Here is a 14413-nt window from a genome sequence, read left to right on the forward strand (position 1 = left end):
GACCTGTTCCTCATAGGTAATTCTTCAGTCTGCTTATCACAGCTTTGCTATTTTTTCAACACTAGAAGAACAACAAAATGCTATGGTGGTTGATCCTCATCAACGTATCTGAACTGGGCAAAAAGTAAACTCCACAACAATCTCTAGATGGCTAACTCCTGACTACCACTCACTTACATCTATCTAATCTTAATCGGACTCAAGAAAATTCAAGTTCTATTAGAAACAGAAATGATTCCACCACTTGCTATTGGTATTATTTTTAACAATCAGATTACCAGGACACCTGGGTGGCTCAGTGGTTGAGCGCCCGACTCTTGGTTCCTGCTCAGGTCATGATGTCATGGGTCATGGGTCGTGGGATCCAGTCCCATGTCAGGCTTTGTGCTCAGCTGGGAGTCTGCCTGAAGATTCTCCCTCTCCCTCTGCCCCCCTCCACACACGCTCACACACCCCACTTGCTCTCTCTCAAATAAATAAATCTTTAAAAAAAAATCAGATTACCATAAATTGTATATAAGCTAAAAAATACATACTGTGAGGAAATCCTGCTCAAATTTGTACGCTCCACCTCCAGTGGCACAAAAGACAGTGTGGAGGCTCGAGAAGTTTTTATCTCTGCCCATCTGAATGAAAGCAGGCATGTCATGAGTGGGAAAGCGTATAAAGTGCAGATTGCCCTTGCGTCCACACAGAGTCAGGTCCTTCAACTCCAGGTGCACATCCCGAATACCTGTGGACCCATAAGCCACATTGGAGGTCAGGTACTTCCGAATGCTTTTAAGACTTTCCACTTCTTCCTCTTCTTCTTCAGCAGTGATGTCTTTGGGTTCAAAATAAACCAGCTTGACCAGGGTTCCACCAATATCCAAGCCAAACCACGGAAAAACTAAATGGAGAAAGAAAAAAAAAGTCAGAACAACTTTTTTCTGAAAACTAAACATATATATACTAGATTACCAACTTATTCATATCTTGAGGTTTCCAAGGACTATAAATACAAAAAGGGGTTTGGAAAAAGAAACAGGATTCTGATTTGGAAAAACATATTAAAAAAAAAATCAGAATACTGGGCCAACCCAACCCAACCCTACTGAACAGATAAGCCCAAACTATACTATGAAATATTAAAAAACAACAAAGTGACTACCCCTGAACCTCAACTCTGGGGGAAAAAAAAGAAAGATTGAGAATGAAAATCTATATCCTTCCCCTTGGCTTAAATAAGAAATGTTGAGGGGCACCTGGGTGTCTCAGTCAGTTAAGCATCTGCCTTTGGCCCAAGTCATGATCTCAGGGTCCTGGGATTGAGTCCCACATTGGGCTCCCTGCTCAACAGGGAGCCTGCTTCTCCCTCTCCCTCTGCCACTCTCTCTCTGTCAAATAAATAAATAAAATTTTAAAAAAAGAAAAGAAAAGAAAGAAATATTGAGGGCTGCCTGGGTGGCTCAGTCAGTTAAGCATCTGCTTTCAGCTCAGGTCCTGATCCTAGGGTGCTGGGATCAAGCCCCAGGTCAGCAGGGAGTCTGCTTCTCCCACTTCCTCTGCCCCTCCCCCGGGCTTCTGTGTGCACGCGCTCTCTCTCTCTCTCCCTCACTCTCTCAAATAAATAAAATTTTTAAAAGAAAATAGAAAAGGGTGCCTAGGTGGCTCAGTCGTTAAGCGTCTGCCTTCGGCTCAGGTCATGATCCCAGGCTCCTGGGATCGAGCCCCACATCAGGCTCCCTGCTCCGTGGGAAGCCTGCTTCTCCCTCTCCCACTCCCCCTGCTTGTGTTCCCTCTCTCGTTGTGTCTCTCTCTGTCAAATAAATAAATAAAATCTTTCAAAAAAAAAAAAAAGAAAGAAAAAAGAAAATCTTAAAAAAATGTTGCAACTTTTCAGAGCTCCAGTTTAGTACGCCAACTAGGGGTACAGGAAATTCCCAATCCATGTAAGATGTAAGCTCCAGTAGTCAATTTGTCCCTCAAAACCTGATGTCCCCAAAATAAAAGGTTTCAAAGGACTTTAATGGAACAGACATTTCAGAGTTATAGCTGTTCCCAAAAAATACTTCCAAAAAAATGGCTTCGGGAGATCAGATGAAGATGGACTGCACAGGCATGCATGACTTGCCCTCCCAGCTTAGATCACAGAAATGACTAAAGATAGAGGTTTACCGATATGTTATTTTCCAAGATAGTTCTGGGAAACAAGAAATGATATGATCAGCAGAACTAGGTTGACAGAGGCAGTAACTGTCCAGAACCCTCAAAAGAAGATTGTATAAAAACTGGGAGTAGCTATGAACATTGGGAGTATAGAGGTGCTCCATCAAGCTGTACATAGGGGTAGCTGCATGGGGAAACAGGAGCAGGCTCTGGTGGTCATGGGTGATCTGGTGGGGAATGCGTCTGGCGCAACTGGACAGACCAACCACTTAGCCCCCTCTGCCTATCCCGCCCCACCCCCCACTATCAGAAGCAAAGTCTTCACTAAACCAAGCACTTAAGCCAAAGAGTCAGGATGGCACCCAAGTAGCTACTGTCACTCAGAAGAAATGAGGAGCCCCCACACCTGGCCATATATCCCTACAATCCATTCTGAGAGACTGGTAAAGAGACACTGCATCCACTGACAGAACAGCAATCCTCAAAACAGAGATGAACACTTTACAAATTAGAATCACCAAAAGGGAGATCTATACCACAAAAATGAGAAACTAAACATCTGAAGAAAGAATTGCAGGAACAAACAGGAGACTTAAAAATAATCACAGGGGCGCCTGTATGGCTCAGTTGGTTAAGCGACTGCCTTCAGCTCAGGTCATGATCCTGGAGCCCCGGCATCAAGTCCCACATCCGGCTCCCTGCTCAGCAGGGAGTCTGCTTCTCCCTCTGACCCTCCCCCCTCTCATGTGCTCTCTCTCTCAAATAAATAAATAAATAAAATCTTAAAAAAAATAATAAGCATAAATATCCTCAGAGGTAAAGTGAGATCTCATCCATGAAAAATAAGCTACCGCAAGCAAAACTCAGAAATGAAGAAATGATTGCCACCTGTGGTTGTGACTGCAAGAATCTACATGTGATAAAATCATACAGAAGTATGCATACACAAAGAGTTTATGTAAAACTGGTGAAATCTAAGTCAAGTCTGTGAATCGTATCAATGTTAATTTCTTAGTGGGGGGGTGAAGCTTTCAAAAAAGGGGAGAAAGGGACAAACTATACTTAATACAGATGAATCCAAAAATAGGCTGAGTAAAAGAAGCCTGCACAACAGGCTACATACTATAGGATTCCATTTATATGAAACCCTAGGAGATACAAAGCAATCATTTCTGCATCTGATAGGAATTATATTGTTGGCTCGGGGAGGAAGGGAGGGAAGGACTGGACCGGGGCAGGAGAAAACTTTCTGTAGTAACCCAAATCTTGATTGCTGGAGGTGAGGGGAAAGCTTCATGGGTGTATATATCTGTCAAAATGCATGGAATTGTACACTTTAAATAGGTGCAGTTGCTTGTGTGTAAATTATACCTCAATAAAGTTTTATGAAAGAAAAAAAGGAACAAATCCATTTCCAAAATAAAGCTCAACCAATATATTTAACAGCAAAATGGGCACAGAAAAAATAAATGGAAAACAAAAGTAAGAAATTCTCCCAAAATGCCTCTCAAGTATGAAGGAAAAGTAGATATATATATAGATATATAGAGAGATATATATAGAGATATATATATAGATATAGAAATACACAACTAGGAAGTCCAATATCTACCTTCTCTGAGTCCCAGAAATTTCCTGGGGAAGAAAGGGGAGGAAGACATAAATCATCAGGTTCACTAAGTGTTAAGCAGAACCAATTAGTGGAGAAAGGGCAGACTTAGACACACGCTATTGAAATGTCAAGAAATCCAAGGCACCTGGGTGGCTGAGTCGGCTAAGTGGCTGCCTTCCGCTCAGGTCATGATCAAGCCCCATGTCAGGCTCCCCACTCAGCAGGGAGTCTACTTATCCCTCTCCCTCTGCCCCTCCCCTTCTTGTTCTCTTGCTCTCTCTCTCAATTCAGTAAAGGGGCGCCTGGGTGGCTCAGTCGTTAAGCATCTGCCTTCAGCTCGGGTCATGATCCCAGGGTCCTGGGATCGAGCCCCGCGTTGGGCTACCCGCTCTGTGCGGGAAGCCTGCTTCTCCCTCTCACACTCCCCCTACTTGTATTTCTCGCTGGCTCTCTCTCTGTCAAATAAATAAATAAAATCTTAAAAAAAAAAAATCCAGTAAAATCTTTTAAGAAAATTTTTTTAATAAATGTCAAGAAATCCTAAAGACTTCCAAAGATTGCATGGACATGGATGGAACTGGAGGGGATTACGCTAAGTGAAATAAGTCAAGCAGACAAAGACAATTATCAGATGGTTTCACTCATATGTGGAACACAAGGAATAGTGCGGAGGACCACAGCGGAAGGGAGGGAAAAACTGAATGGGAAGAAATCAGAGAAGGAGACAAACCATGAGAGACTCTGGACCCCAGGAACCAAAGTGAGGGTTACAGAAGGGAGGGGGGTGGGGGGATGGGGTAAATGGGTGATAGGTATTAAGGAGGGCACGTGTGGTGATGAGCACTGGGTGTTATACACAACTAATGAATCGTTGAACACTACATCAAAAACTAATGATGTACTATATGCTAACTGAACATTAAAAAAAACACCTTTCAAAGAAAACAACTGAATTCCTACAAAGATACATAAATCACACAAAGGTGGAATTAGATTTTTCATCAGCGACATAGATGCTAGAAGACAATGGAGCACTGGCTTCCAAGTTATAAGGAAAATGATTTTGAAACATATCCAGCCAAATCAGCTTTCAAGGAGGAATGCAAAAGAAATTTTCACACATGAAAGAACTCAATGTTTACTACTCAAAAACCTTCTCTGAAATAATCAGTAAATGCATTCCAAAATAATTTAAAAAGCGTCCAAGAAGGTATGAGCGTTAAGAAACAATAATAAGCAAAGGAAGCAGCAATACATGTGACTTTCAAAAATTCAGCAATCTGGAACTAAAATACATGATTTCAACACAGGAAGTTGAGGGAAGAGAAAGGAAAGGGAAGTGAAGCAAACTGCAGTCTGTCTTGCTGGGGGAAAGAAGATACAGATTCTGTTTAATTCTAAATAAGAAGAAAAAAGTGAGAGTTTAAACTCATCAAAATTCACAGGTAACTCCAGAAGAAAAAAAATGAACATATGACCTTCAAACAACTATGGAAAAAAAAAAAAATCAGTTCAAAAACAAAAAAAAATATATATATATATATATATGGCAAGTACAAAACAAAAAAAATGATAGGAATGGGGCCGGTTAAGCGTCTGCCTTTGGCTCAGGTCATGATCTCTGGGTCCTGGGATTGGGCCCCGCATTGGACTCCCAGCTCAGCATCCTCCCAGCTCAGCAGGGAGTCTGCTTCTCCCTCTGCCACACCCCCTATGCTCTCTCTCAAATAAATAAAATCTTAAAAACAATGAACACAAACATATCAGTAATCACAAATTGGTCACATTTCCCTTCTAAAGAGAAAATCCAATTATATGCTTATATAAAAAGATACATTTAAGATAACAAGTAGACTGATGGTAAATAAATGGCTAAACACCCACAAGAGAGTCCCATCATGCTTTAAGATGAAAACAGCATTCAGTCAAAAGTGCTCATATCAAAATCTTAAGCACCTCACTGGAGACTGATATACCAGGTGACTTACATTTAGGAACCATGGTATAGTTAAAGTCAAACCTTATGTTTCAAGACCAGCACTGCATTTAACGCTAACATGAGATGTGCCCCTCCAAACAGCAATCTACCAAGGAAATAGGATTCACAACTCCCATCCTATACTCACTTGCAATTATATATTCACTGACCAATTTGTTGGTAGAATCACTGGCACCATTTATTGACTTATCTGAATTTGGGTAAGCAAAATGAATGCCTGAACAATGCTACTCCACTGTATTAAGCAAATGTTAAAAGAAAGTAAATACAATACAAGCACACTAAATAGAATTCAAGCAAACAAAAAGCATTAAAAGAGAACAAAAAGAAATATCATGCACATAAAAGAAATAGAATTGACAGGATCCTAACAAATGCTTCAAAAATATTAACAAAGAGAAATTGATAAATCTACACAATAACTTGAGAATGACACAGAAATTTGTACACACACACACACACACACACATAAAATAAAGGTATACGGAGGATTTGACTATCAAAATAATAAGGTGGATCTATGAAACATAACTAACTTTGTATCAAAAAAACAAATATACTTTCCTTTCAAATACCCATAAACCATACAAAAAATTAACTGCACAAGCTTAAAGGACCTCAGCTTCCAAAGAACATTCACTTTACACAATACTTCAACATTATAAATTAATCCAACAAACACAAAGTAAATCTCTCCACCTGGGAACTTCTAAACCCACTTCTTTTAACTCTGAAATTAAAGAGGAAATCAAAACAAAATTTTTAAATGAATGACAATAAGAACAGTATGTATCAAAATCAATAGAATATACCCAAGGTGGTATCCAAAGGTAAACTTCTAGGCTTAAATGTTTATCAAATGGATTAAAAAAGGAAGAAACCTAAATAAAAGGGAAGCTCACATAGAGTGAAATACTAGAAAAAGAATAAAACAGACCCAAAATAAGCAGAAGGGAATTATTTTTTAAGGAGTTATTCATTTATTTGAGAGAGCGAGAGCACGTGCACATGAGTGGGAGAGGCAAAGGGAAAGGGAGAGAGAATCTCAAGCAGACTCCATGCTGAGCACAGAGCCAGGCACAGGGCTTGATCTCATGACCCTGAGATCACGACCCGAGCTGAAAGCAGGAGTCAGACACTCAACCAACTGCACCACTCAAGCGCCCCAAGCAGAAGGGCATTATTAAAAATAAAAGCAAGATGTAAATGAAATTAGAAAATCATCATCATCATGAGCAAAGCCACAGTAGAGCTGATGAATAAAATTAAGTTTTGAAAAAGTCATTAAAACAGACAAATCTCTGTTAAGTATATCCAAGAAAAAGATGACGCAACTTTTCCTTATGAGGGGAGGGGAGGGGAGAGGAAGGGAGGGAGGGAAGAGAAGAAAAAAGAAAAGAACAAAGATAAAGGAGTATATAGGGCACCTGGGTGGCTCAGTCAGTTAAGAGACTCTTGATTTCAGCTCAGGTCATGATTTCAGGGTCATGAGACTGAGCCCCCTGTCAGGCTCCCCACTCAGCAGGGAGTCTGTTTCTCTCCCTGTCTCTTCCCCTCTCCCTCTGCCCCTGCCCCCTCTAGCCCCCTACGTCACAGCGCTCACTAGAGCCTCTTTCTCTCAAATAAGTAAATCTTTAAGCATATAACCAGAGACTGTGCAAGTAATACAATTTTGTACAAATGGACAATATACAATTTTAATGTTTAAAATGTTCACTACACAGAGGCGCCCAAGTTAATCTAACAGTGTCAATGCAATTCTAAAGAGAAGAGCAGCCATTCCACCTGGGTCCCAGGGATAGTCCTGAACTTTCTTTTACACCTACAAAAGTTCCATTGTCAGTGGCAGGCCTAACCCAACCTGGCACAAGTCATGAAAAGTCTGTCCCTGGCATCTACAGGAAAAGTTTCTTCACTCAAGCACACAACGCAACAGCACTGGATATGATGGAAGCAAGGAGAATTGATTCCTATTTTCCTACCTGCAGCACCATTCTTTTAACCATCGCCACCAACCTCGAGTTAGCAGACACACAGCACTCTACCAACAAACATATCACATCAATAGTACTGGAATCTGAAGATGTGGATATCTAAGACCAACAGAAGATTGGTCCTTAAATTAAGCTTTAAATTAAGCTTTACTCCCATTTCCTTAGATTAAAAAACCGAAACATTAATATATGGCTATTATATTTTAAATGATCATCTATTAACAGCCAAGCACTATATTAGGCACTTGACTGTATAAGCTTATTTAATGCTTGCAATAACCATATAAGGCAACTACTATAATCATCCCACTTCTGATTAAGAAATGGAAGTGTAGGGGTGCCTGGGTGGCTCAGTCAGTTAAGCGACCAACTCTTGATTTCGGCTCAGGTCATGATCTCAGAGTCCTGGGACTGAGCCCCACGTCCAGCTCTGCACAGGGTTCCCACACATCCCAGGTTCCCACACCTCCTACACATCTTGCTTAAGATTCTCTCTCTCCCTCTGCCTCCCCTCACCCACCCCCTCAAAAAAACAAAACAACAATAAGGAGAAGAAAACATAAATGCAAAAGGGCCCAAGGGCCCAGTCAAGAAAAGGCAGAGGTGGGACTCAAATGCAGACTTCCTAAAACCTTCAACAAGCCTCTTTCCACAAGTATCTATACAACCCTAAGAGCACAGAACACATATTCTTGAGTTAACATGAAAATTAAAAAGCAGTTTAATAAAAATCATACTTTAAATAATCAGGAAGGGGGCACCTGGGTGGCTCAGATGGTTGGACGTCCTTCGGCTCGGGTCATGATCTCGGGTCCTGGGATCGAGCCCTGCTTCGGGCTCCCTGCTCAGCAGGGAGTCTGCTTCTCCCTCTCCCTCTCTCCCCTGCTCATGCTCTCTCTCTCTCTGTCTCACATGAATAAAAATAAAAAATAATCAGGAAGATCAACAATATATAAAGAAAAATAAGGAGTCTTAAGCAAAGCTCAGTTCATATGCTTATTACAGCCTTTAACGGCTTCAGGATTTTTCTGTGTACTACTCATCAAATCATTTACATATCCAAGAACTGAGAAACACTGAGAAGCATGGGAGGTCCATTAGACACATATTTTCTGATAATGGCTGAGAGAATTGTGTCGGGCCATAGAATTCTGTTATTTCTAAACATTCAGCCTGTTCAAAGGGGTTTAGATTCCTATCACTGACTGCAAGACTGCCCCAGATACCATAATATAATGAATACTGGAATAAGCTTTCAATCCTTGTTCAAAACACTGTGCTGCTTGGAAAAGTCATGGAAAAACGAACTTTTGCTATACCATCAGTCTTCGTAGCTCACCAACAGAACAGCTATTTATCACTTCTAATTTGTGATTCATTCCACTAATCTTCACAAATATTTTAGTCGGTTTACAACCCTTAGCCTATTTCCTGATATTAAGGCCTCAAGGTACTCAGTCTAGACAATTCATACTTGACTTAGGACACATTTCTAGAAAGAACTTAAACTCTCCCTCACAGGTTATTTATGTAAAACCATCTGCAGCACCATGTCTGTCTCATAATGAGTCTCAACAATTGAAATGCTTTCCAATAGGAAATAAATGGTTTATAAAAGTGTGCTCAATTTTCCAACATTACGAACTATGTCTTTACCAGACCACATCTGGTTAAGAATTGCAAACCCAAACCTCTAGGCTGGTCTACGCAGCAATCCTTGGCCTCACCTTAAAAGAGGTACTTTAATAGTTTTAACTTGGGGACTAAGTTAAAGGCTGCCTAACAGGCAGCCTTCCCTAATTCCTATAAAATATCATATATTATCAAACCAGCAGACTCAATAATAAATTCTATATTCAGGAAATATAAACACATGAAACCTAGTAAACTACTAAAAACTAAAGATGGCTCCCACTTTTAGAAAGCAAACTTTAAGCCATTATTTAGAAAAGGGGTTTTCACATGCTAGTCAATCTTGCTGACATAAACTGAGAAACAACACAATAAACTGAGAAAGAACAGTGCCTGAAGTTAAAGATACCCCAAAGATATGAACTTGAAAAATGCTCACTAGGTTATAAATTTAAGCCCAATGCACATCACTGGTCTTTTAAATGACCATTCAAAATAACTATTCTTTTCTGCCTGATAAAGGTCCTCTCTTAACAGCCTACAAGTCTATTGTATTCCTTTTCTCTCCTTTTAACGTGTGCTTAAGCAAAAGATTTTTAATAGCATACATCAATTCTTGCTTAGGGTACCCCCTAGATAAAAAGAGGGCAGGGATGCCAACAGTGAACAATCATATTACCTAAATGCATGATTCACATATACAGCCCCTAAAATAACATACTGTACCATTTTACACAGCTACATAGTTGGACTATTTTTAGGCCCTGCTTAATGCTTCACATTTGTTATACAACCAAAACGAAGGGCCATATTTACTTTGATTTCATTTAGACTTAAAGTTGATAAAGAGGTTAAAAAGCATCCTCTCCCATTCTCTCAAAAGTAGGCTACAAAGCAACAGCGCTCCTAACAGGCAGCCTTCCCTAATTCCCCAGCTGAAGATGAAACACTGCACATAATAAAGGACAGTCTCCCAGGGCCCCAGCACCAATTCCATCCTACCAATACTGATGCTCCCCAAAAGCCAAGGAAAAGCAATCCATTTGCCAGGCTAGTATTGTCAAGCTATAAACAAAAGCTTTATTTTCTAGATCAATGGCGGTTTAAGGATACTCCATAACTGGTATGAGTCCAAAAGAAGCATGTCCCAAGGACTTCCCTGGTGTGTTACACCATGCTTGAGAGTCACCTTCAAAGATCCAGCTCCTATCCCCACCCATAGGGCACTGTCATCCCAGGTTCCCACACCTCCTACACATCTGCTGTACATCTGGGACCCTTGATTAAAATACATGTTCTCTTATTACATGCCTGTATACATTTGTCAAAACTGTATATTTTGCTGTATGTAACTATGCCTCAATGAAATTTTAAAAATTAAACGTATGCATTTCTTAGACCCTTCTGCTGACCTGAAGGGTTTTTTTAAGCTTCTGAGTGATTCCATGTGAGAACCACTGCTCTGGGTTACACTGCACATACCTTCCCCCACTCAAAAATGGGGAAAGTCAAGAACACTGAGTCTGAAGTCAGACATTTAGAATCAAAAGACAGCTTCGTTATTAACTCACAATACACCCCTGGACAAAGGACAAATTTCACTGACATTGTTTCCCCATCTGGAAACTGGGGATTTAAAAAAAAAAACAAAAAACCCTATCACACAGGATAGTTGTGAGACTTAAGTGATATGTTTATAAAATGTGGCACAATGTCCAACACAAAGAAGCAAGCACTATATAACCATCATTAGCATCTTTGTTTCCATCAATTTAAATCAATCTTTAGGGGTGCCTGGGTGGCTCAGTCGTTAAGCGTCTGCCTTCAGCTCAGGTCATGATCCCAGGCTCCTGGGATCAAGCCCTGCGTCGGGCTCCCTGCTCTGGGGGAAGCCTGCTTCTCCCTCTCCCACTCCCCCTGCTTGTGTTCCCTCTCTCGCTTTGTCTGTCAAATAAATAAATAAAATATTTAAAAAAAAATAAATCAATCTTTACTTGGTATTTCTCTCAGTCCGGTGAGACATACTCCACCTAATTTAAAACTTCTGAAGAACTTCCTTAAACACAGACATGCCTAGCCTCATCCCTAATGCCTGTGTAAATCTGAGATGAGAACAGGCTTGAGAATCACACTGCTCTAGGGAACATGTGTAGCAAAACAGGACTATAATCAGGGCCACAATAATTCCTAAAATAAACTGAGTAGCTCCTTCTTGTTTCAAATGATGACTAGTCTCCTCCCTTTAGACAAGTAGTATAAGGACATCAGAATGAGGCTTGCTAACCTCAAAAGAAAGGTGGCATCACCCTATACCCAACTTCCCCAATATAGATAAATACAGAGATTTAGTCTTCATTGAATTCTCTCAAAGTTAAAGCCATCCTTGAAGGGTTCAGCAGTCAACAGGCTGCCTCTCCATTGAAACATTGCACCCCTGGATAGTAAAAGAAAAAACAAATGGAAGAAAGAACAATACCTTGTTTCTTTGGCAGGTCTCATTACCTGAGATGGCTTTTCATGATTTATCAGAGAAAGCAGTAAAGGGGACCATGACAATCATCAAACATAAAAACAAAAAATAAGCCCTACAACATGAATGTCTTTGGTCCTTAAAAGACATCTCCAAACCACCTTACATACCACCCCTACCCCCCATTACAGTTTAAACCAGAGTTTTCCAGAGTTGTCTCTGAGCCACCTGTACCTAAATGATATAAGCAGTTTTAAAATGCAACCCTCTCCAGATTCTGATTCAAAAAAATAAAGAGCTGACCCCAGAAATCTGCATTTTTAACTCCCAAGGTCATTTTTATGCTCAAAATTTGTAAGTACTTCCACATTAGCTAGAAATTTTCACCTCAATTAAGCCTTAAACACAAAGATGGAAATTATGCTTGGACTCAGAGCAATGAAGACAAGCTAACCGAATATAAACAATTCAATAAAGCACAGTGGTTAAGAGAATGTATGAAGCTGGACTTCCTGAATTTACATTTCTATTCCACCACTCCCAAGCCATTTTACACAAGGCAAATGTGCCCCAGTTTTCTCACCTGTAAAACAGAATACTACCACCCACCTCAGAGTTAAGAGTACTAATAAGTTATTAAAGCTCTCAGAAGATTGTCTAAAAATTTTAAGAAGAGTGCCTGACCCCTGCAAACACCCAAAATACAATACTTATTTAGAATCCTTATGGCCAATGGCCAAAAACGGTTGGCTACATGGCTGGGGTTCTTATTTGCTGAATCCCTGGAATTTACATCCATCTCTAACAATGTAGTACAAAACCATTAAGGAACGAATATTGTCCACTGCTTAAAAACTAGATGCTTCTCAGATAAAACATAAACCAGGTAACTGGCTCTAGAAATGGTATAGGCTGAGAGCAGTTAATCTGTTTTTCAAATTTCTTTCAAGAAGAAAGAAAAAGACAAAATAACTGAGACTCCCAAACTTTTCATAGTGGAAAGAGGGCTACATTTAACATTTAATCATCCAAATCACAGAAAATAGAGGTAAAGCAACCAGGTGGGTGGGCTAAGGTACAAGACTGTCCAATAAAGACCTCACACTCATCCTGCCACTTTCCCTTATTCTCATAATCTGCATTTAGAACAAGCTGACTTCCTGCAAGAGAAATCTGGCAACGACAAGGAAAAAAATATCTAACCGTATGTAAAATGTCACTATATGATAAAGCTCATATTAGAGTATTAAGACAGTGGATACTTTCAACAGTAGCAATGGCTGCCAGACAGAGGACCTGAACTGAAGACCTGTAAAGGGGGGGAAATAATCTGTACTAGGTTACAACGCAGAAAAAGAAGGCTGATAATAAAATGGAGAAACCGATTCTCCGAAAAGAGCATGTGCAACTGCTAAGGCGAGATTCCCTCAAAAGAAAAAGCCTCCATGCCCAAAATGCTAGTCCTCAATCGTATCAGCAAACAGATGCAAAGAAAACAGAGGAAATATCTCGGTGAGAGATGACCCGAATTCTCACGGGAAGAAAGGCAGAATCCAGTTTTAGGCCTGCAGCAACTCAAGGGCCAGTCAACCATTTTCCAGGAAGCCCGAAATCTCCAGATTAAAGGGATGTAACGTCTTGGACAGCTCTCTGGAAACCCACGGAAGACACACACTGGTGATTCAAAGGATTTAGGGGGAGGGGAGGCGGTGGGAAAGAGTCAAAAGAAGCCTCCTCGAGGATAAAATCACCTGACTCGTGGGCAAAGAATACCCAAGGAGCTGAAAAGAGCGAGAAAGGGTTCTGGGTAAAGACCCTCCACTCCCACAACCGGAAAGCGCGGACCACTGCGCGCGAGGGCTACGCGGGGGCCGAACCCCGATCCCCCGAGCTTGGACCCGAGGCCTCCAGTCGTCTGTCAGCCCATGCACCAACCTGGGACCACCGTGCGGGGGCACTGTCCCCGCGCGACCGCGCGGGAAAAACGGCGGCCGGGCCGGATGGGGGCAGGGCGAGCCGCGAGGACAACCCGCCGGGCACTTACGCTGCCGCTTCTTCCTAAGGCTTTCGACGCGCTGGCGGGAGGCCGAGGGGGCGCCGCTGTAGGAGCCGGGCCGGCTTCGTCTGACGCCCTCCGCCGAAGCCGAGGCCCCGACGGGGGGCTCCGACGCGCTGCTCGCCCGGCACCGCAGCAGCTCCCGCCGCCGCCCATCAGGCCCTACGGGCGCCGGCTCCCCCGCCGACGAGGCGGAGGTGTCGGACGCTCTGCCGTGGCGTTCCATGGGCACGCCGAGCCGGCCCGCTCCCATCCGCAGCAGCCACCGCTGCCGCCCGAGCCAGCCCCCCAGCGCCGGACCCCTCGTCGCCTCCTCCGCGGCTGTCCAGCGCAAGCAGAGGCGCACCCTCCGCCGGCCGCCTCTTCCGTTGCGCCAACGCGCAGCAAGCCAATCCAAATAGGCTGGGGGCGGCCCGAAGGCCTCGCGTCCAATCGTCTCTCTCACTCGAGGCGGATCGACCGCGCCTCCGTCCAATGAAAGGCTCCCAGGACGGAGCGGGGC

The 14413-nt window shown here is 42.1% G+C and overlaps 1 protein-coding gene across 1 annotated transcript in view; it reads right to left on the bottom strand.

The window, feature by feature from the left end:
* The window catches only part of PANK2 (pantothenate kinase 2), a 49407-nt gene that overhangs the window by 11889 nt on the left and 23105 nt on the right, over window positions 1-14413 (bottom strand). The window contains 2 exon segments of the mRNA XM_044919029.1: window positions 537-889; window positions 13900-14413. Of these exon segments, the coding sequence (XP_044774964.1) occupies window positions 537-889; window positions 13900-14413 (867 nt within the window).

The sequence above is a fragment of the Neomonachus schauinslandi genome, chromosome 10 (genome assembly GCF_002201575.2).
Source record: "Neomonachus schauinslandi chromosome 10, ASM220157v2, whole genome shotgun sequence".
Classification (NCBI taxonomy): Eukaryota; Metazoa; Chordata; class Mammalia; order Carnivora; family Phocidae; genus Neomonachus; species Neomonachus schauinslandi.